General features: G+C 38.3%; 1 protein-coding gene across 1 annotated transcript in view; it reads right to left on the reverse strand.

Annotated features, from left to right (window-relative positions):
- Positions 1-23143, reverse strand: part of LOC145998623 (glutamate-gated chloride channel alpha-like) — a 48250-nt gene extending 25107 nt beyond the window's left edge. The window contains exons 1-3 of the mRNA XM_083135080.1: positions 23071-23143; positions 20997-21094; positions 13437-13504 (exon numbers count right to left, since the gene is read on the reverse strand). Coding sequence (XP_082991206.1) covers positions 13437-13504; positions 20997-21094; positions 23071-23099 — 195 coding nt within the window. The 5' untranslated portion in view covers positions 23100-23143. The remainder of the gene's footprint in view (positions 1-13436; positions 13505-20996; positions 21095-23070) is intronic.
- Between the last annotated feature and the right edge of the window lie 549 nt (positions 23144-23692).

Below are 23692 nucleotides of genomic sequence, written 5' to 3' on the forward strand. Positions count from 1 at the left end.
TATGATTTTTCACCTATGAGAATAACACTACATATAGTGTCATCAGGGAGTGTATTGTGGAATTCACAGATAATTTTAATGTTTGTCCTGTCATTAACCACAACTTGTTTTCTTTTTGAAGTGTTGATGACAAACATGGGTCTCTGTGCTTTAAATTCATCTGGTGTGTAATACATGTCAGTATTGCCAGTAGTGACCCTTTTGTATGCTGTAAATGCTTCATATAATTTAAGAAAATCATCCTTGGACATGTCTAAATTATAATTTTCTCTAGGGAATACCTCATTTCTGCCATTTTTAAGATATATGTTCTTGATGTTGCAGTTATCAAATCTACTTGAATTTTTTTCCTGATTATTGTGTCTTCCAGTCTGAAACAGTACCACCACAAAATCCGGCATGTCATATTGTATACTGGAGAATGAATTTGTAGCATCAAACTCATAATAAGTACCAGCGGCAGGCTTCTGTACACATTGATATGTATAAAATTGTAAAGGAATCTGTGGATTTTTTATTATATCTGCTTTGTATTTAAGAGCATAACTGGCCTCATATTCAACAACCGGGATTCTTAGCTCCATAGTCTGAATAATGCACTTGTCCTCATCAGGTAGGGTATTAGGCAAAGCTTCCCCGGTAGAGTTTAATGTGCTGTACCTCATCAAAGCATTATTATCATTGGCAGCTCTTCTAAATGTGATTCTTAAACCACCCTTCCACATAATATCTTTGTAATCTGAGAAGAATCCTGGCAACAGGCGCATAGGGAACAGCACTGTGTGGCTCTTAGATATAATTTTATCACCAGCCTCAAATCCACCTATTTTGTAGTAAGAAGCCTCGGTTTTGGATAATTTTAGTGTGGCCAAAGCTGTGGAGGTAATGCCGGGATAATCCACTCTGTTTATAACAACACCATGCTTTCTGATCTCAATTTCAGAGAACAGATGCGGCACAAAATTGTCCACCAATCTTATATTTGAATTTGCCGGATAATCTGCAATATCGAGCTTTACAACATCAAATTTGATGTATAGATCTGCTCTGTGGGGGTGTATAAAGCCATCCCCTACATCAAGATCAACCTCAATCTCTGTGTTGGGTTGATTTAAATTTGCAAATGTCCTCCTGTTTGGGGGGAATGATTGTAGCTCATAACTCTCAATATTTTCCTTTTTTTTGTATGTATTTTTATTTAAATATTAATCTCTATGATTGCAGTTGTTGTGGCTCCAGCAAAATCAACTAATTCTTCTTTTTCATTAGTGACCATCAACTCAATATAATCTATTCTATTATGGCACACAGGAAAATATAATGTTGGGGATGGAGTGTAGATGATTGGCTCCATAAATTCAGAATTAGGTTTAAATGTTGCAATGATGCCAGTTTGTTTGTGAGTGCCTATGCCATTTGATTTGGTGATCATACCCTCAGCCACATTACAGTGAATATTCAGAGTCTCTATGGGTAAGAATTTAGGTATATTAATAGCAGTGTGTTTGATGGCCAGTTCAAGTTTTGTGTTGTTCTCAAAGCCTAACAGCTCTCCTATAGTACCCAGATCCACTGTTTCTGTAGCAGATACAATCTCTACTCTGTGAGTGACAGAATTTTGAGTTAAGACTATACCTCTGGGTAATTGAGCATTTAGAGTGGACAGATTATATTGCCCTGTAGTGATGACAATTTTTTGATCCCCTACTGCAATTTTGTTGTTGTGGTGTGTAATATTAGGGATCAAGTACATGCCATAAAATGCTCTGAGAGCTATTGTTTTGGGATACACTATATCATCATGTAATTTGAGTTTCAATATTGAATTTTGGCTGGTGAGATGGAATACCCCCATGATGTTTCAGATACCACAGGGCCTTTTGAAAATTTTCAATTGATGGTTTATTTATTTGAGACATATATCTAAGAACAGATAAACACAAATGTCCACAATTAACATCTTTGAAATTTTGAACACGGGCATTATTGTAATAAAGATTAGTTGATTTTAGATATTTTACTAAATTTTTCAGGTGGAACACCTCCAAATGAATCAAACACAAAAGCCTCATTTTTTAAATATTTAAGATAACAAATCCAGTGAGTGCCCTGATTTCTGTACTTATCCAAATTAACAATGCCACACTCTTTGTTGAGTGGTTGTTCTGGTAAAGAATCAGACATGTACACACCTCTAAAATTTTTGATGCCCAGTGGCTTGATTAAAGCTTCAATATCTTGGTTTGTAAGCGGCTCTTGTTTTTTTTAAACTTATTCATGGCTCTCTTAACACCTTTGTCTTGTTTCTCCATGGCCAGGTTATGGCGCTTCAATTCATCTAATTCTGCCTTATTTTTCTTGACATCTATTACTGTTTTTGCTATGGCAGCTGATCCCCCAGCCAAGCTCCCAACAGCCCCAAGTGCTGCTAAGATGGCCGGGATAGAAAATATAAATCCACCCACATGTGATTTTTTTCTAGAATTTTTTTTAATTGGGGGGTACTAAGCAACAATTTCATACCATGGCCCTTTGCAAGACAAGAATTTTTTTTCTTCCGCTGCTTTTTGGTTAAAAGGCTATCAATAGTTTTAAGAGATTTAAGACCTGCATAAGGTATTTGATACATAACACCCTTGGCCTTCATTGTAAGTTTATTATATACATATTCACAGCCCCCACCCCAGTTTTTGTTTGGTGTTCATAGCTATGGTGGTTCCCAATGCTGCTATTCTCTCACTTAAAGAAGCATCTTTGCTTACAAATCTACCAAATGCAGCCTCTTCTAATTTCTTGTCTGCAACATGTCTCTTGTCAAGATCAGAATGTGTGTTGTATGCTATGTCATGGTCTCTACAAGCAGCATCTAGGGGATTAACACCAGGGTCCCCTCTGTTTAATCTATGGTCCAATTTTGTACCGGGACCACAATACTGATAGCCTGGAATATGTAGTTCAAATGGCAGCTTGTTTATAATGTCATTAACCAACCCCCGACCCTCAGAAATATTCCAAAATTTAGGTGGTAGAGTATTAATAATTTTTATAAGATATCCAATCCCCTTAGTGTCATTCACTATAAAATTAGACAATTTTGTGCTTATCATGTCCATAATTCCAACCTTTTCATTGTAAAAATTGTGGTTGCCAGCATTTTCCTCCCCAGCTATCACCAATAACCTATCTACAAGTTTCCTGACATCATCAACCCACACAAATTCTTTAGGCAGGGTGTTGTATTGTTTGATTCCACTGCCTGTCTTGATTTGTGACCATATGGGCTTGATTAAATTGTTGTATTTTGCTCCACTGCTAGACTTGACTCTTTTTTGTGTGGGATCATTGTTCTGGTATAGAGCATCTGATTTTATTAATATTTCTTTGTAATGCTCATAATCTTGATCTGTATAGCTGCCAGGTCTCTTCCTAGTCATCAGTTCCCACAACCCAGGTGTGCCGGGATATTTAACAAAACCACCTTTTTCTCCAAGATGAGATTCTGAATATACAATGAGATCATCTCCCATAAATGTTACTCTAAAATTGCCAATTCTATGTATGATGCTACCATCACGCTCTGTGTCGGAATATAAGCCAAAAACCTCATCTTTGTTGTCTTTAGGTGTGCTTAAATATTTTTAAGCAAGAAGACCCAATTCAATAGGATCCTGAGTAGCTTCAATTCTTCGAGGAGCAACAGGACTAGGTGTATGAATACTGGAAAGTGGGGTGATTGGATAATCTAATATGTTCCTTGCAGCTACAGGTACAAGCTCTGTGATTAAATTTTGATTTTGCTCTGTAACAGTTTTGATATTTTTACCTAATTCACTAATAGCATCAATAATAGGCTGTTCTGTTTGTTTGTGTTGTTCATAAATTCCTCGGTTCTCTGATTTCCATCCCTTAAATCTTTTTACAAGATAATCTTTTAATTTAAGATCATCAATGATTGGCCTTTTCATGGTTATTTATATATGTTTCAATGTCTAGAAAATTGTTAATTTTATTTCTGTATTTACCACTATTGGGTTTTCTTGTCATATCAATTGTCACAAACCCATAACTGTTTTGATTCCAGCACCTACTGCAAAACTTGGAAAAATCATTGTAGCTCAAGTCCCCACCTACATATTCATCATGTATGTGTTTGAGGTTGGTATGATCTTGATGAAACACACATATAAAATTGCTGTTGTCTCGGATCAGCTGCTTCGGTATTTTAGAAAAAGTCTGTGCCTGGTAGAAGCAATCAATGTTTTTGTATCGGCCCGGTGTAAAGAAATTTCTAACCTTGTTTTGATTATCCAGTATAATGTCATCAAACACAACAACAGAATTATCGAGACATTCATGAAGTGGCTTAACATCTGGTTCAAAAGTGGCTATATCCAATCCATCATATAGCTTCATCAGCTGCTGATATTTTAATTGTTCCAAGCTCTTAGAGAAGACATACAAGTGCCTGTTTTTCCAGTCTAACCAGTTGGGTGCCAATAAAAAATTATCAATCATTAGTGTAGTTTTACCACAAGCTGATGGCCCAACAATAAGACATCTAATATTATCAGGCAGCAACTTGCCATTTCTCTTAATCTGCTGTTCAGGTTCTGGCAGCCTTTTTATAACATCCCAGGTGCTCATATTATCACTTTGTCTGCATCGATCCAGCTGTGTTCTGGAAGTCCTAGCCATTTGACAAATAACTTGTTGCCTTTTCTGCGGATGATTTTTTCTATGAGATATGTGTCAGGCTGTTTAGTTTTGTTGAGTTCTTCTTCATAGAACCGGCCTTTGAGAATTTCTCCTCGGTGGTCTTTTATTATATATGTGTTAAGGGTCCCAGGTTTAACTTCAACCACTGTAAATAATTCAGTGCTCCAGTTTCTTGTAAAGCCTCTTTTGAATAAGTGCTTATATTTGCTGATTCTTACTTGATCACCCACCTTGTATTTGGCCTTTCTTGTTGTTGGCTGGTATCTAGGATAATAAACAGTCCTGATCAATTTTTGCTCATCAGATGAAGTTACTTCAGAGGGTGTCATGTTGATTGTGGAATGGACAGAGTTGTTATATTTATGTAGAAGTTCTGGAAGAATATTAAGCCATTTATAATTACCTTGAAGTGTAAATTGTTTATACATAAGATTTTTTAGGGTTTTGTTGAATCTCTCTACAATTGAGGCTTTGAGATCACTGTAACTCGAGTAATGTTTTATTGACTGGCTTTTAATAAATTGTTGGAACACAGAATTATAAAATTCTTTGCCATTATCTGTTTGCAAATAGCGCGGTGATCTTCCACTCTGATTGATGATTGTCCTGAAGGCTTCTGTAACACATTTTCCAGTCTTGGATTTGAGTGGCACAGCCCAGGCAAATTTTGAAAATGTGTCTATTACAGTGAGTAGATACTTGTAGCCCTTGTTGATTTTGTCTAAGTTTTTCAGCTGTCCACTTGCCATCTCAATCAAGTCGCTCTGCCATAAATCATCTATGCCTTTTGTGACTACTGGCAGTCTCTTATAATTATGTCTGGCTTGTCTGTGTAATTCATCAACAATAATTTGTCTAGACATAATATGAAAACAGGAATATTGCAACTATGGGGTGTTCAGCAGCTGATACTACAGGATTTTCTAAATATAATTTGTCTCCTATTTGTATATGAAATTCCAGAGAGCCTTCATCTTCAGCATAAGATGTTTCTAATGTATTGGGATCTGTAAAATCCTCTAACTCTACACTGGTGATTTTTGGTTTGTTGTCAGCATTTGTTATTGATAAGGTGGTGTGCCTGTGGTTGTAGCCAATATTTGATCTTGATTGGTCTCAGTGTGCCCCCAACAAAAAACTGGTAATAAAATTGTGCAGGGGACAGCATATATATTTTGCCACCTGGTGTAAATGGTGAATCATATTCTTTGTTGGGGATGCTGTACAATTCAAGAATTACTGTATGTTTTGGATTCTCAATTATGCCGGTTATTTCTTTTTCTGCTGTAAGCAATCTGCTTGTTACAGATTCAAGGTGCTCATTGATGGTCCTAACAACATCATCATGGCCTGGCTTGATTTTTATGTCCACAACAAGTTTCTTGTATTGTTGCACAATCTCTTGAAGCTGGGTAGCAAAAACAGACAGAGCATTTGCTTGATTGGATTCCACGGTCCCTAGCTGTTGCTTGATATTAGCTACAATTTGTTGCAAATTTTCAATAACTGCCAATTTTGAATTTTGAGCAGTAAGATCATGGACCTGTCTTCTGATATCCTCAAACAGGGCATGCAGTTCATTAATATGTTGATTAGTTGGTAGAGTGGCCACTGTCTGAGTAAGTTGTTTGATCTCTGTCTGGATATTCTTGATATCTTCTGATTTCAATATGCGATTCACTGCCCTCTTAATATTTTTAAGTTCCTGTGATGTAGGCAGATTTGATACAGTATTTTGCAAAGATTCAAGTGCCAATTTCACATTATTTAATTCAGTTGCATCAGCCACATTTTGCATAGCATTTTGGAGCAGGGCTATATCTGCCTGAGTGGGTGTTGATTGTTGTAAAATTTCAAGTTTTGTTTGGATATCATCGATCAAGTGATGAAAATGAGATAGCTCAGATTCAGTGTTGAGGTTTTCAAGCTTTGTGATCTGTTGCTGGACACTGACAAGTGTGTCTACAATACCAGGCAGGCGGGATTCTTGTATATTTGTCAAATCACTTTGCATTGCTGCTATTGTACCCTCAAGATGGGTTATGGTACTTTGAATTTTTCCAAAATCTTCATATGTTTCAAGTTGCAGCTTAATGTTGGCAACACTCCGAGTTATTGCACTCAAAGCATCAGAAGATGGCAAGTTGTTCATAAAATTTTCAAGTGTCTCAATTTTTTCTTTAACATCGGCTATGGCATTGTTCAAGGGGTCCAGATTAGGTATCTGGAGTGATTGAATCTGTTCCTTTAGAGTGGAAATCACTAGATCAAAATCTTCTTGTGATTTTATGCTTTTGACAATTGTTTGGAGCTGTGTCTGGGCATTATTTATCTGCTCTTCCAATTGCTGTTTCAATTGCTCAGAGTTGGTGGCCTGGGTCTTAAATTTGGCTTGAAGAGCTGCTACAGCTTCTTCTAAACTTTGAAAATTATCCAATGTGGCCAAGTCAGTATATGTCTGAAGCAATAATTTGAGTTCTGAGTCAATTTTAAGAAGAGGGTCCATGCATTGTGATTGTAAATTTGTAATTTCTAGTTGAAGACTGGCATTGAGTGTGGTTTGTAAAGCTTGTAAATCACTTCTTAATTTCTTGACTCTGACATCAAGCATCAGAATCTCATCACTGTGATCTTCATGTCTTGTATGGCCAAATATATCATTAGGCATTTTGATTTAGTGGTTATTTATTATTGAATAACTAATTCTTAATTCTATAAAAAAAGGTATAAGCTTGTCATAGGATCCCGGGACCTCAATATATAAGCAGTCACCAGCAGAAACAGTATATACAGTGCCAGAAATCATGTTTGAGTGCTTAATTCTATAAATATTTCTCCCTACTGAAATCTTGACATTACCCTCAGGGGTTGTAATAAATTGCAATTGACCACCTACAGGTAATTGGTAATGATTTAAATTATTGTTAAATATGTACAATGTTTTACCTCTTTCATCATCAACATCTGTAAGTATGCTGTTCAGATGAATAATTAACAAAGCACTTAGTTTAGATATTATATCAGAAGAGGGTTGTGGTGTTGGCAGGTCCATAATAGCCTGTTTTTTGAACCCAAATAAGTTCATAGGCATGTTTATTTATTTCAAATCATGCTCTGTAATTGGGCATTGATTACCACTTTTCAAATCACAATGACCCCATGGTAGAGTATGTATGCCACATGATAAAATGCATCTCTTATCATCATGTGGGTCCAGAGACACTTTTCTTACAATATTTGTAGTCAACAAGTGATCCACACTCTGAATTCTGGATTCTGATGTTCTGATTGTGCTACATGATTTGAGGCAATTTTTGTAATCTTCAAATTCAAGCTCTTTGTCAACAATTACTCTGCCAATGCCCTTGGCCTTTTTGGCAACAGCGCCACTACATGTTTCAAAACTGTACATCTTGGCCCTTAACCCAGCAAATGCCACAATAACATCACCAAGTGTCTCATCTTTTAACTTGCCAGGCACTTTTTTGTTGTGGGGTTTAATTTTTGAATGTTCAGTGGTATCAAAATATTTAAACAATTCAGGCTGTGCCATATCTTGATAAACATCTTCTGTTTGAATATCAAGAACAAAACTATCTGTGTCCATGTACATCAGTTTTACACGATCCTTATAAAAAGGCTTCAACACATTATAAAACATTTTTAATATGTGTAATTTGGCCAATTCCAATATCACAGCCCCTACATAAATGGGCTTATCAAACTTAATCTTTGTTTTTTTTCATGTTGAAAAGTGCCATATTCTCATCATAAATTCTTCTGTAATTGAAGTTGGGCTTTGCAATCAATTTTTTGCTCCGGCTGGGGTCAGTAATTATTTTAACATCAATATGTTTTCTGACATTTTCTATTGTTTTGCCATACACAGAATTGACCATCAATTTAAACAAGGTCTTATCAAATTGGCTCATTGTGGATGTTCGAAGCTCTGTGTTTGTATCAATATATGGCTTCAACCATCTTGAGTGCCTGAACCTCAAAACTTTTCCAATTTTGGTCACTTGAACACCATGTTTCATCAGGAACTGGAGGTTTTTGTAATATATGACATAATCCTGTTTCGGCTCTAGAGTCATCATCAATTTCTTCTGTTTAGAGCCAGGTGAACACTTAACCTCAGGAATTGAGGGCAGATCAGAAAATGTGTTGTGTAAATTATCTGGAATTGTCAGATCAACCTCTAAGAACAGGCCATAGTTACTGTCATCAAAATCCTTAAGATCTTCAATATTGAAATCTTCAACCCACTCAAGCCCTGCATATGGCAGTTTTTTCATCATAGCATAACCATAGAGGCTGTTTGCATCTACATACAGTATATAATTTGATGGCAGTGCTGGATCATAATCAGGAATATATTTGTTATTTGCTCTGGCATATCTCTGAGAACATTGCACCATGCCTCCTCTTATACATTGTTCCATAAACAGATACATATCTTGATCCTGGATCAGATCCAATTGCATTTTAGTGTTTAAAAACATTGCAGACCATGCTAGGCCCGGAGCACTGTAAAAATACATTGGATCCAGCTTATAATTTTCCATGGAAGATTTTCTGAATGCCTGCAGTATATCAGCTAAGAGGGTCACATCAAGTTTTAAATAAGCCTTGTGATAATCACCAAATGTCTGGCATTTTAAATTGTTCCACATCAACTGGGCATGGTGATAATCTTCATCAGTGATTCCAGATCCTCTGATTTTGCTGTAAAACTCTTGTTGTGGTGGCAGAGAACACTCATCAAATTTAGAAAAATCTGTAACATAATCATATGGATATACACCCTTCCGCCTAATTAATTTCAGGTCCTGATTTGGAAACAAAGCACATGTGATTTTGAATTGATCATCAGATAATTGAGTGGCCAGTGTAGCCAGGCTAGCAGACAGAATTCTGTATGAATCAAGAAATCTTAAGTGAATAGGAACACCATTAACTTTAATTATTTTGCTAATGGCAATATATTTCTCATTATTTTCAGCTAAAATATTTAAATTCTGCTTGTCAAACCCCTCGTACCTGATCAGATGATGAAAATCATAATTGGATGCACCATGGCAAAATATGGGGACAAATTTTTGGTCTCTGGATCTTAATATTACAGCTATTACACAGGGCTATTAAGAATTTACCATCTGTATGGGAATGGTGATGAACCTTGATATTTGCATCTGAAAATTCAGAATCACATACCGGGCATTTTTCTGCATTGTTGAAATCTTCAATCTGTTCCTCTGTTAAAGGCATCATAGGTTTTGATTTTAATAAGACATTAGATGCTATGTTATGGCACTTATTTTCTATTCTATCTGCAAATTCTTTGATGGCATCTGCTCCCATGTATAAATCTTCTTTACTAACAACCCCATCCTGTACAACCACATAATAAAAACTAGAAGGTTCATGTAGCTGGTATGATGTAATTGAAGGTTCATCAGGATCTGGGCTACAGAATGCAAGAGGTTTGAGGTTTGATTCAAAATCACAGACTATATATGCTGGGTGTTCCAACAAGGCTTCAAATTTTTTGAATTTGACATTTTCATTTGGGTTAGGCATAAGCATATGAACAGGTTTATGGTTGCCACAGTATTTCAGACGCTCAATTAACTTGTTTTTAGCAATTTCTGCTTTCTCTTCACAAACACCATTCACCATTTTTCTACCATCAAATACAATTAAACATCTTCTGCACAACTTGAATATTGTATTGGATTTGTCTAGTTGTTTTCTGACTAAAGCTTCAAGATTATGTATCAGAGTGTAATGATATGTGCCATCCTCTTCAATTAAGAGCAGATCAATCGGAACAGCAGAATCATCATCAAGTGTACTGATTCTGAGAGGATCTATCAAGCAATTGCCATGGCCAGTAGAACAAATAAATACATTAATAGATAATTGTTTACCATTAATATCCCTGGCCTTTTTTTCAAATTTATCAATATTCTGAACAGACATTGGATATTCTAAACCCTCCATTGCCTCATCAAAATCATTTTCATGTTGTTTATAATAAGTTATTCTCTCAGGATTCCTTGAAACTGGATACAAAGCAGCTAAAATACACCAGAAAAAGCATTTCTCATCATTATTTTCTATGTTAACCACGGCTCTTTTGTTTTTAATATTGGCAGGTAATGGCAGATATGTAGATCCTTGCAATGGGCTGAATTCAGAAATATTAATATATAACTTGTGTGAAGATCCGCATAGGCTCCATCCAGACTCTTTTCCAGCAAATTCAGTGTGTTTAATATTCAATTGATCTATCAAACTGCTTATTATTTTGTCTGAATTTGCATTTGAATATACCGGTACAGTTTCTGTTATGTGGGGCTGTGTAAATTTTGTGCCATTTGGCTTCTTATATTGTGTAAACAATTTGAGGGACAGCTTATAAGAGCCATTTTGTGCATTTAGAATTGCCTGCACATCAGAATTTATACTGTTCAAAAAATTCTTAATGTCACATCTTGGCTCTGATACAAACCGGTGATCCCTAAGTTGGCCATTAAAACTGCTATGGATAGGTGGTGCATAGCGTGGCTGCTTTGCTGGTCCAGCATTAACAGGTGTTTCATGCTTCCTTTTCAGACCAGATGTAGATGGTTGTGGGGGCAATGTTGATGACTGTGCAGAACAAGTACCTTTATGTTTATATGTGAAATATTCCAGATTATATTTTCTATGGCATTTAGGGCATATTTTCGTGGGAGTTCTGCATTTGTCTGGATTACAATTCCTTTGATGCCTGGCCCAATTGGGGCTGGTTATATTCTTATTGCATTGATTACAATATTTTTGATTTGGCATTTTTGTTGTTGTTTATTATATAAGATTTCCTGGGGTCCAAATCAAAATTCTATGCTTAATAAAAAATATCAGTTGGGTTCAGCAGTGTGTTTTGTATACCTAGTGTGTGTGTGTATGTGTGTATGTGTGTGAATATTTTTGACTTTGGTATTTATATAAAATTTCTTGGGGTTCAAATCAAAACTCTATACTTAATAAACAAACCTATGACAGGTTGTACAGGATAGCCAACATGCACAAAGATAGAATAAGTATAGATCCACTGAAGCACTGACCTTTCTCAATTGCATGTCTGCACAGGCATGTCGTGATGTGCATGGAAAGGCATTGACCTAATACCATGTGTCATGTATTGATCTTGTATAACAAACTAGGGCAAATATAAACCCTTTGTTCAATATATTAGAAAATTCTATATATTGAATCAAACAAACCTATAATTCAATTTATACAAATCTGCGATATTTAAAAAAAAAATAAGAGGAGCAATGCAACAACACATCTGTACTCCTCAGCCACTCTCACAATACTAACTGATGTGTAATGCAAAAGCTCTTGCATCATAATTTGTTGCACAACATAATGCAAAAGCTCTTGCATCATAATTTGTTGCACAATGCAAAAGCTCTTGCATCATAATTTGTTGCATAATACAAAAGCTCTTGCACATAATTTGATGCATAACATGATGCAAGAGCTTAGTTTTAGGTGTGGGCAAAAAAAATATCAAGAGGGGCATATTTTTAACAAATTTATGGACAACAATCTCACAGAAGTGCCTTTTGTAAGTGTGGACAAATCAATCTGAGGGGGCTCATCATTTCACAGGAACTTCCCGAGGGCATTTTTACAAAAATCTTGGATTAGACGGGGTTCCACACTTGAGCAAAAAGCTCATATGGGCATGTTGAGCAAGTTTTAAGTGTAGCCAAATCTGCCTGAGGGGGGTTCATCATTTCTCGAGTTTATAATACCACAAAACACACTACTCACAACTTCTGATAACATACTGCCTTCGAGAATAGCAAGACTCGTCCGCATCAAAGACGTCGCCAGGTGGCAGTAGTATGCGTCTGGCGAACTCCTCGGTGCCAGCTAAGTAAACGAAAGGACACGCGAACGGGATAAAAATAAATGAACGAAGTCCCGGTCACCACAGTTTACTAAGTTTAATAAACTGTAAAATCATGACTTTCTTCATGATCATAGCAACAGATGCTATGTTTTGAAAAGCATATTCTACTAATTTAAAACAATGATAGCAACATTATGTTCGCTGGATTGAATTTAAATAATAAGTTTCGTTAATTCTGTTGGTAAAAATACATTTGATTAACATAGAATTTTCTATTTCATAACATGTTTTTACCCCTTAGCTCAAAGTGAACTTTTCTGTCGATGTTACACTTTTCAACACGGGTGACAATATTTTTGCGAGTAATGTTTTTTTATAATTACAGTGGACTAGCAATATAGGTCGATTTGACTCAAGGGGTAAGTTGTAAAAAAATACATGCGGTAAATAGTCTATGAAAATAATAATATAAAACCCTCAACATTGAGCCTAATTTTGGAACTCCGACTGGGCAAAAATTTTAGGAAGCAGAAAGAGGGCATATCTAGGGAAAACCGGACTGCATGTGTTTGATTTCATGATAAACTATGAACCAATACATGAATCAATGCAATGTACAAGTTTGTATGTTTTTCATTTTCTCAAAAATAATTTATATGGAACACTCTTTGTACTCTAACACAACAATGAGAGAACGGGGGAGGTGAATGTAATGTAAAGCAAAAGAATACAAAAAGTTTTCTTGGTATTAACCTACTTTATTTTACACTATGGAAAATGTATTTGGTAATCTTCTCGTACTTACTCCTTCATGAATACTTATTGAAATGACGTCAAACATCTCCAGATTGACAGAAAATATAACAGGCGTTCCTGCAAAAAAAATAATAACGCTTAGTCTTTGAAGTCAGAATTTTAGTCCCGACTTCAAAAACATTAATTACTATCATTCATAAAAGTTGCCTGCAAAATAGAGTAGAGAATGATTTCATTTCTTCCCTTGGTAAACTTTTCAGTAACATTAAATTTAATTGCAACTTTTAAGTCATTCATTTTTTTACGATTGCAAAGTTCCTTGTCGCTAATAGTTATACAGAAGGTTGTTCGGGATCTCTGGTGACGATTTTGAAAGCCGCTGGCGGCGCTGTTATCAACGTCAGTCCGTCCAAACGGTGCATGATGAGTCACGTCAGTACCGAGAATGCGTGTGCAGAGTGTTGTGCCATTTACCTACAACGATGCCGAAGAAAATTGAACCATACTGGGAGGGCTACATAACAGCCCTTTCCGATGCTAAATATAGCTATTCGGCAATCAAAGGAATGTGCAAGAAGCGTGGTTTTGTGATATAGAAGAACGGGATCGGTGCGGTATTGAACAAAAAAGGAAAAGGCCGACTGGGCCTAATTCCACAGGGGAAGAAACAGGCAAATCCACGAGCAGCTACGAGTCGTACACCGGACATAGTGAGAGAAGTGAAGGTCCTTGTGTCAGGTGGTAACCCTGCCCCCCAAAGGAGTATCGCACATAAGTTGGGAATGTCTGTGTCAACAGTGAACACCATAATCAAGAAGGACCTGCAACTAGAAATGCGGCATAAGCGGCGAGTTCACAAGCTGTTGCCTCGCCACATTGCGGAATGTCGCACGAACGCTAGAAAGCTCTATGAGACCTATCTTGCAGAGGAGACATGGAAAAATGTGGTGACATTAGACGAAGCATATGTCTACCTCAGTGACTGTCACAAACCCAGCGCGATTTACTACCGCCCTCGCGACAAAAACAATTATCAAACATTGTATCGAGAATGGCAGGAAAGTTTTCCACGGGGTTTCATGATCATCGCTCGATACTGCTATAATGACAAGCTAGCAATTCGCCGTGTAGCTAATAATGTGAAGGTGAACTCCACGTACTATCAGGATGAGGTTTTAACACCCATTTATAACATAGATATCCCGGCACTGTATGGAGGGGCCAAAAACCAGGTCTGGGTGCACCAAGATAAAGCATCCAGCCATACCTCCCGTTCGACTCGTCTGTTCTTACAGCGAATGGAGATGGAAACTGGCATCCGTGTAATTCCTTACAACGACATTCCGGTCAAGGTGCCAGATGGGTCACCCATGGACTTCTGTGCATTTGGACTCCTAAAACGGGCCTTAGGAAAGAGACGTCCACGCACTCTCAATGGCCTCTGGAAAGCCTATTAGGAGGAGTGGGAAAAGTTGGACATGATAACTCTTCGGAAAAGTCTGTTGCAATGTAAATTACGTTGTCGGGCTATAGCGCGGAATGCAGGTTTTCCAATTAAGCATGATCGTTGGTGGCGACATGGGTTTTCATGAACTTATCACCCTTCCAACATTGTCCTCAGAGATCCCGAACGACCTTCTGTATTTGGTCAAGTGGATCACAATACGTTTCTAGCTTGGAAACAGTATGTTCCTTTACGATTTTGGTACTTCAATATCTGCTTAAGAGTTTTGATATCGCTTCAACAAATGAATGAAATTTACGAATCGTGTTACTAAAATTATAAACTAACTAGAAGAGTTTAACAACACATGAAGATATAATTTCCGGCGTAACCTATTTGGGAGATAAGCGCGATAAAGAAAAGGGAATTTTGACGCAAATAACACAGGTTTTGGCAGAAAAAAATAACAGCGAAAAATCTAGGTTACTATTTGTGAGCCCAACTTAAGTTCAGTATGGGGCTTATGGCGGACAGTGTTGCCGCATGGTGCGCACCTACAGTTTATAGTGGGATCCGGACAACTATATGCCTCTACCGGGTATCAAACCCGGGACCCCTTGATTAAGAGGAAACGATGTTACCACTGCGCCATCGGGAAGGCCTCTCTCAGATTTTTCGGTGCACTGTCTCATTTGAAACAGAACCTTGTTCATTATACCGGCTTACACCAAAGCAAATCCCCCCCGTCGTCGCATTTTAATAAAGGGATTAGAGTTTGATATCCGGTGGAGGCACATAGTGGTTCGTATCTCACATAAAACCGTAGGTCCAGTCCCAATTAACATATGTGCAGAAAAGTGGATAAAACAAAGGTGCGAAATAGATGAAATTCTGTTGTATTTGTGTGAACAATGATTACTTAAAGAAAGATAAATAATTACATCGGAAATAATCAATCTAAAATGCTCTCTATTTGTGTCCATCGGTTAACGTTATTGCTTTGCAAGCAACAAGTCCCGGATTATATTTACTTTATATCTCATAAATCTATTCCCTATTTGTGTCAAACATTGATTTATTCTTTTAACCCTTTTCAGCCTGACGGGACTTAAAAGTCCCACATTGTTCACACGCTAGCTACACGACACATTTCGTTTCTGACCCAGCGGAACTTGTGCGTCCCTGTTAAATGTAGTTCCTCTTATTCACAAAAGATGGCAGGAGTTGCTGGCCTAATAAACAGCTGAGCAGTACACACGTTTTTAGACCAAGGCGTCAGTAAGGCAGCCATATTGCAAGGGCGAAATTGCAACTGTTGTTTTTCCACAATAATTAAGTGTTTCAATAACTGTAAGTACCCCAGATTTTTTTATATCTTAGTTTTAACTATTGTAAATTTGTGTAGGAAATAATTTTGACGAAATGTGTTCGGAAATGTGTTTCATGAACAAAAAATCACCCCGGACTTTCCAGTCCCGACAGGCGTCTGCTGTTTTTGTCAATGGTGCGTGAATAAGTCGACGTATCTTTTCTCCGTTTCTAAACAACTCTTTTTTGGTGTTGTAGGGCTATGGCACGGAAACTGACAACCGATGATGATATTGAGGGTTGGCTCGCTGATGATCTCTCTGATGCAGATACGTCATTTGAGGACAGTGGTGATGAGTGGGAGGGCATTTGTGATGATGCAGGACAGCAACATGATAGTGGAGAACAACCTGAATCTTCTGACAGCGAATGTGAAGATGTATCATCTGTATCATCTGCGCATTCACTAGTGAATAGAAACTTCAGAAAACGTAACAGTGTAACTACAGTGCCTATCTTTACTTTACAAAAGGGTACTGTTGAGCAGTTCTTTGCAGGCAAAACATGTCCAACAGATTTTTTCCTCACAGTACTAGGTGAAACTACTGTTTGCGATATAATATTTCAAAGCAACTTATATATCCAGCAAAAACAAAAGAGAGTATTACAAATATCAGAGGAAGAACTATACGGTTTCCTTGGTCTTGAGTTCCTATTCGGTTATCATCGTCTACCACAGTTGCAGCATTACTGGTGTAGTGATTTTGACCTCACAGTACCAGCTGTATCTCAAACAATGACGCGGGAAAGATACAAACAAATCCTGACCAATTTGCATGTGAATGACAATGAGTCAATCCCTTCAGATAATAGTGACAGATTATACAAGCTTCGTCCACTGATAACTGCTTTGAATCTGAATTTTCAAAAATTCAGGTTACCTGATCAATTTCAGAGCATTGATGAAAGTATGGTGAAATTCAAAGGACGTTCATCATTGAAACAATACAATCCCATGAAACCTATCAAACGGGGATTCAAATTATGGTGCCGGGCAGACATGTCTGGATATATATATGAATTTCATGTTTATCAGGGCAAACAGGGTAACGACATGGGTAATAAACGATTTGGCCTAGGTGGAAGTGTAGTTGAGAAACTGACCTTGTCTTTGTATCATAAAAATTATGTCGTTATGATGGACAATTATTTTACATCTCTGGAGCTTCTTGAATATCTGAAGGCACAGGGTGTGAATGCATGTGGAACTGTGCGTCCCAATCGTGTTGGACTTCCAAAACTTGCGGATGACAGAAAGTTACAAAGGGGTGATTTTGATTTCAGAAGATCAGATCAAGGAATTGCCTACTTCAAATGGAGAGACAATCGTTGTGTGCATCTGATATCTAACTACCATGGCAATGAGACTGTAACAATCAAACGTACACAAAAAGATGGAACAAAGGTTGATATCCAAGCACCTACAGTTGTTCAAGATTATAATTCACACATGGGGGGGGGGGGTAGATAAGGCTGATATGATGAGATCTCTATATGATCGTAACAAACGATCAAAGAAATGGTGGCACAGATTGTTCTTTTCATTTATAGAAATTGCTCTGGTGAATTCTCACATAATTTATTCAGATCTGTATGGCACGATGCCTTTGTTAGATTTCAAGAGAAGAGTGGTGCAGGGATTACTAGCTAAGTGCAGAGTTCCGACCAAGAAGAGAGGGAGACCCAAACAGGACTCCTCTCCATCAACATCCACACTAAGCCCACCGGTGAAACGGAGAAGGGGAGGTTTCTCTGTCAGTTCAGATATTCGACTTCAGAACGTGGGAGGACACTGGCCAGAATTTACTACTAAACGAGGAAGGTGTGAATTGTGTGCTATGCATAAGACTGAGTCTAGACCACATTCACGTTGTACACTATGTAAGGTTTTCCTCTGTGTGAATGAGAAGAAGAATTGTTTTTTCGAATACCACCAATCGTAAGACATTGATCATCAGTTATACATTTATACTTTCTTCCAATTTTGGCTCTTAATTTTGTAATTTCATTTCTGTGTAAACGACCAGAAGAAGAACTGTTTTTATTTTTTAGTACCACCAATCATAAGACACTGTTCCATCTATTATACATTTATTTCTCTTTGGCTTATATATTGGATTTTGTTTCTATCAAATGTATATTTTAGACTGTAGCATGTAGTGCGTAGATATTTTGAATGTAACTGTTGAAAGGAATATATATAGTAACCACGCACCATCTGATATTTCATTCCAGCGTTTACACATCAGACGCCAATTGCCTGTCGGGACTTTCAGGTTCCATTAGTTGTAATTAGTTGTAATTAACACTATTTTAATGTCAGGTGATAATTTATTCTCAATCCAGCCACAAGAGGTCTTACCAATACATATAAAAAATACAAACTGACATTTTGTCCCATAACAAAAATTCAGGCTGAAAAGGGTTAACTATCTAGAAAAGAACTGCTCGATCATTTTATATTCTTTTAATATAATGCTATCAATGCTTTTTATAATACTTGGTCATCCTTTGGAAAGAGCAAGCGAACCGAGGAGTCTTCGCGCTAGATCCTCCAATGCAGTGTGCAATATGCCTGTTTTCGGAGAAGAATTATCCAAAATGAGAAAGCACGCACACAAATAAAAAACCACTTGATCACCCCCCCCCTTTCCTTCTTCCCAACACAATGTTTGCAGCAAGTGGCAACAGCCGGAAGGTTGTTATTTTTAACTCCCCTAATCGCGGTTAACACAAGAAAGGAATGCGTCTTTTTTGAATGGTCCGAATTGTAAAAGAAGGTGTAGACCATCATAACCGTACATTTCCTCTGCTTTTTGCATATTTATTATTTCCTCTTCGAATGATAACGACTTTTGTTTCTGACAGAAACACTCTTGTTTGGGGGGTGGTGATCTCAAAAGTAAAAGCCCATAACAGCCCATACTGAACTCTTTAAGTTGGGTTCCCCCAATATACACGTGTATAGCTATGCTATGCATTTTCCAAAATAATTAACATGAAAATTTGAAGCTATTGAACTGCATACACGCACACAAACACATGCGCGCGCCTGCGTGTGTATTTCCGGGGTGAGTGATCTACGGTCGGAATTTTTCCAGCCTTGTCCCTGCATGAAGCGGCTCTGGGCCTCAAATAAATGGGTACCTGGGGGGCAACCCTGGATGGTAAAGGCGAACGGAGCGCGGTGCTGAACACATCACCTCAAAACTAGTCGAGATCTAGAATATGTAGGGCCCTACCCCAACATCCTCTAAATGTGCCTTCATGGCACGGTGCTATATGCACGGGGAACTTTGCCTTTTACCATTATATGTATATGCCGACCAGGTGTCAGGTCAGGTGTGTCGAGTGGTCGCCTCATCATCTCAAAAACGAAGCTTCCGGGTTCGAGCTTTGGCACGGGCATCAATTTTATGTAATCAACATTCATCTTCGTTGAGATTAGTCTAAAAAGGCAGAAAGGTGACGTAATAACCCCCATATGTGTATAAACCCTCCATTTCGATCTGCAGCCGAGAGATCGGGAGAAGCGTGACGGGCGGCACTGACGGAGATGCCGACATTTGCGGCCTGAAATGCCCGCTTATTTTTATGGACATATGCAGACATTTATATAAATATTGCAAAACGAGCACTAACCTGTGTTATAAGAGTATGGTTTTAATTTTAGTAGCTTAGTGACTGTATGTGCCGATGATTTTGACACGCCCATCTCTTGTGAAACACGGCGTAGAGGTTTGTTTGGAGAACGTTCTAACGCTGCACCAATATCATCGAGTTTTGCTTCGGTTAGAATCCGTCGTTTTTGCTTAGGTGTTTTAAAATTTAACGATACAGTTTCTCGTAATTTAAGGACAAGATGTCTAACCGTATCTCTGTGTGGAGTTGAAACGCATGGGAATTTCTGTACAAATTACCTACACACGTCTCGACACGAGTTTGTTTTCACGTAGGTACGTGTCATACATAAAAAAATCTTTGTTCTAACGTGAATCTTGCGGCTGGCATTCCAATCGTCTCACTGACACGTCACACATACATACTACAATAACACAAACAAGTAACTGCAAGTATCCAAGAATAACACTCTTGCGCACAGTACGAAATTAACACGCTCTTGGTTTACATTGCTCGCCACTATATTTACAACTCTGTCTTCATCTAGTCGCGAAGGAACAAAAAGCTCGAGCTCGGAGATTTCGGATTGCAAGGAAGCTCACGAACACTATTGACTTTTAACGGTTTCTTCTACAGCGTAATCTTGATACAGTGTTACACATTCAAAACCTCCAAACGATCCCCATCGGCACAAAACTCTTTCAAGGATATAAACTTAAGCAGGACGTTACTGGTCAAAACTATGATTAAAATGTTTTATTATCTGTGGCTCTTAACATCGTTTCTAAAGCGTATTTTTTTGTGTATATAAGAGCAGAACTTGGATGAATTACAGAAGAACTTTTGCGTGTTATAACACAGGTTAGTGATCGTTTTGCAATATTTATATAAATGTCTGCATATGTCTATAAAAATAAGCGGGCATTACAGGCCGCAAATGTCGGCATCTCCGTCAGCGCCGGCCGCCACGCTTCTCCCGATCTCTCGGCTGCAGATCGAAATGAACGCACGGTATATATATATATATATATATATATATATATATATATATATATATATATATATATATATATATATATATGTATATGTATGTATGTATGTATGTATGTGTGTATGTGTGTGTGTGTGTGTGTGTGTGTGTGTGTGTGTATAATACACACACACAGAATAACTCACCGTTGATCGTAGGCGGATGCATGTATTTTACATAGTCCTTTGGTAAGAATGGAATGGGTGCAACGTTAGAACGACATCCAACGAGAATAGCGTACAGCCTGTAACAGAAACAATTTCTTAATATGCTACAGGCACCTTTTTATAGGTGAGAATAAAACTAATAACATTTTATTTTAACAATTAAAATGTGTGTGTAATGACATGGGTGCACAATCATTTATGAATATGCCACAACCTTTCTTCTCAGAATATACGATAAACATATACACACACACACACACATTTTATCTCAAGCGTGTGAGACAAATCTAATTTATTCCTTAACTTTACCAAACCTCCGTTATCAATCCAGACAGTAAGTTCGAAAAGCCTATTTAACATAATTTATACCTGGGTATTTTTTATCCTACGTAGTTACAAAGAACTGTTAGTACAATAGTATTTTTAATACACTAACTTCATAAAATGATGTATACTTTCAATAATTAAAACCACGGCGAGTAATGATTTACAATATTAATAAATACTGGGAATAGTTTTTCTCGCAGTGCCGCCATACGTCATCATCATTTCACGTATGCTGAACATGTATTTTCAATTTTCGAAACGTCAACCTTCGTGGTGACCACGGCGCGGTGAAACGGCAGAGGTCCCGTGTTCGAATCCCGGTCTGGTCACGGATATTCTTTGAGTGTGTGTCCATTCATGAATTTAATCATATCATCACTCTTCGCAATTTGCCAAAAGTGGCAGAAAAGCGAAGTAAAATAAACCAATCAATTTTTGAAACGGTCCTACATTCACTATCAGTCATCATTCGACTGGGTGTACACCACCACGCCATTATTAACAGATCATTCAAGTAATAAATATAAACTCGTTATTATACAAGGGTTGGATAAAAAGTAATGGCAACACTGGTATAATTGCTACTTGACTGTATTGGCAGAGGAGCACGTGTTACATTCCTTCAATGTAATCGCCCCCATGCCCCCCATCTCTACGACCTTCTGCCACACGTATGGAAGGCGTCGTACACCGTCAGCGCGTCCATCTCTGTAGATGTCCCGCAGTGACCGCCCTATAGCACGTATGATGGCTTCGCGCGTGTCGTAGTGCTTCCCGCCCAGTGGTTCCTTCATTTTGGCAAAATGGTCGTAATCACACGGTCTCATACCGGTGAATACGGCGGATGTTCCAGTACCTCCCACTACCAGTTATGCAGGAGCGCCGTCACAGTGTTCGCAGTGTGACACTTTGCATTGTCAAGCAGGATGATGGGACACCGTGCCAGAACGCGCCGTCGCTTCCTTCTTAATGCGAGACGAAGGTGGTGTTGCAAGAAGGTGCAGTAGTAGGCTGCGTTGACCGTCTGCCTAATAGACGTTGTTCTTCTTGCCTAAACATATTGTTAGGGCGCTTGCACTCTCGTCCTCTGCTTCAGAGCACTGCTGTTTTTGACTGAATAACATACAATCGCTCCCACTCACTATACTTCCTCGTCTGACATTCCTTTATCAACCACGAAACGGTTGTGGCGCTGTGACTCGCCCCTTTCACGGGACAGCAGTGTTGCCATTACTTTTTATCCAACCCTTGTAGAAAGGGTTGAATTGCAAGCGAAATGCGACACACTAGATCCATTCTTTGCAAACATACAGAAGTAATTTAATGGAGCGTCAGTACCTTCACAGGAGCCCCGGGGCATTTACTCTTTTCCAGCTTTTTTCTTTGGTTGCTTGTTCTCGGCCCTCCCCTTCCTTTTCGTAGCTATACTCTATCCCGGGAATATCTGGAGCAAGGCCGCGCATAAACTAGAGAAGGGGAGAAAGCGAGTGGGCGAAGCGAAGCAGCACGATGCGGAATGGCATCAGTAGCTTTTACCTCTCCACGCAATCCCATTCCCTCTCACGTGTACATTGGTCGAGCCCTCTTGCAGACACTTGCTTTCGTTCCCTAGCTCCAGATTTTCCAGCCACACAGTACACAACAATACGCTGGGACACCCAAAATCCTTCAGCTCGATCTTGTCTTTATGTCACATACAGACAAAAACTGTTCATATTGCACTTACGTAATTCCCCAAACATAAAGACCAGCCATTATCTTCGTTTGTAAGTTTTACACTGGATCGCAACAGAATGCAGGAAACTGCCCCGTTCAATACTTTGAAACGGCGCCTCAATTCCCTTCCACTCCTATCTTACGCACACAACGCTGATCGAACTATAAGATAAAAATACATAGGAACTGGCACATCAATTATTGTGATCTTATCAACAAAGAATGTCGTGCTCAGATTCACAAGTGCCACAATAACAGCATGGAACACTTAAATTATGTATTATCTGTTTATGTTGTATTGACTTGCGTGCCAGCATGTAGCATAAGGGTAGGATAAATATTTATCTCCAACACAACGAGTTGAATCAATATTTCTTGATAATGATAACGTTACGGGAAATTCCATTGTTATGGGTGGGACGCACAGGCTGCATTTTTGACATTAAAGTAAATACAAGTTGTAACATTTTTCTTACAGTTTCTGGCAGTGGCGGCGATTGGGTTCCAAAACCGGGCGGGGGGGGGGGGCAAAGACAGAATATTTCCCTTTGTAGATAACGTTTAGCATAGTGCGGGGGCAAAAGTGGCGAAAAGTAGGGGGGCAACTGCACCCCCTCGCCCCCCTAATCACC

The sequence above is a fragment of the Lepisma saccharinum genome, chromosome 14 (assembly GCF_977018435.1).
Source record: "Lepisma saccharinum chromosome 14, izLepSacc3.1, whole genome shotgun sequence".
Taxonomy (NCBI): domain Eukaryota; kingdom Metazoa; phylum Arthropoda; class Insecta; order Zygentoma; family Lepismatidae; genus Lepisma; species Lepisma saccharinum.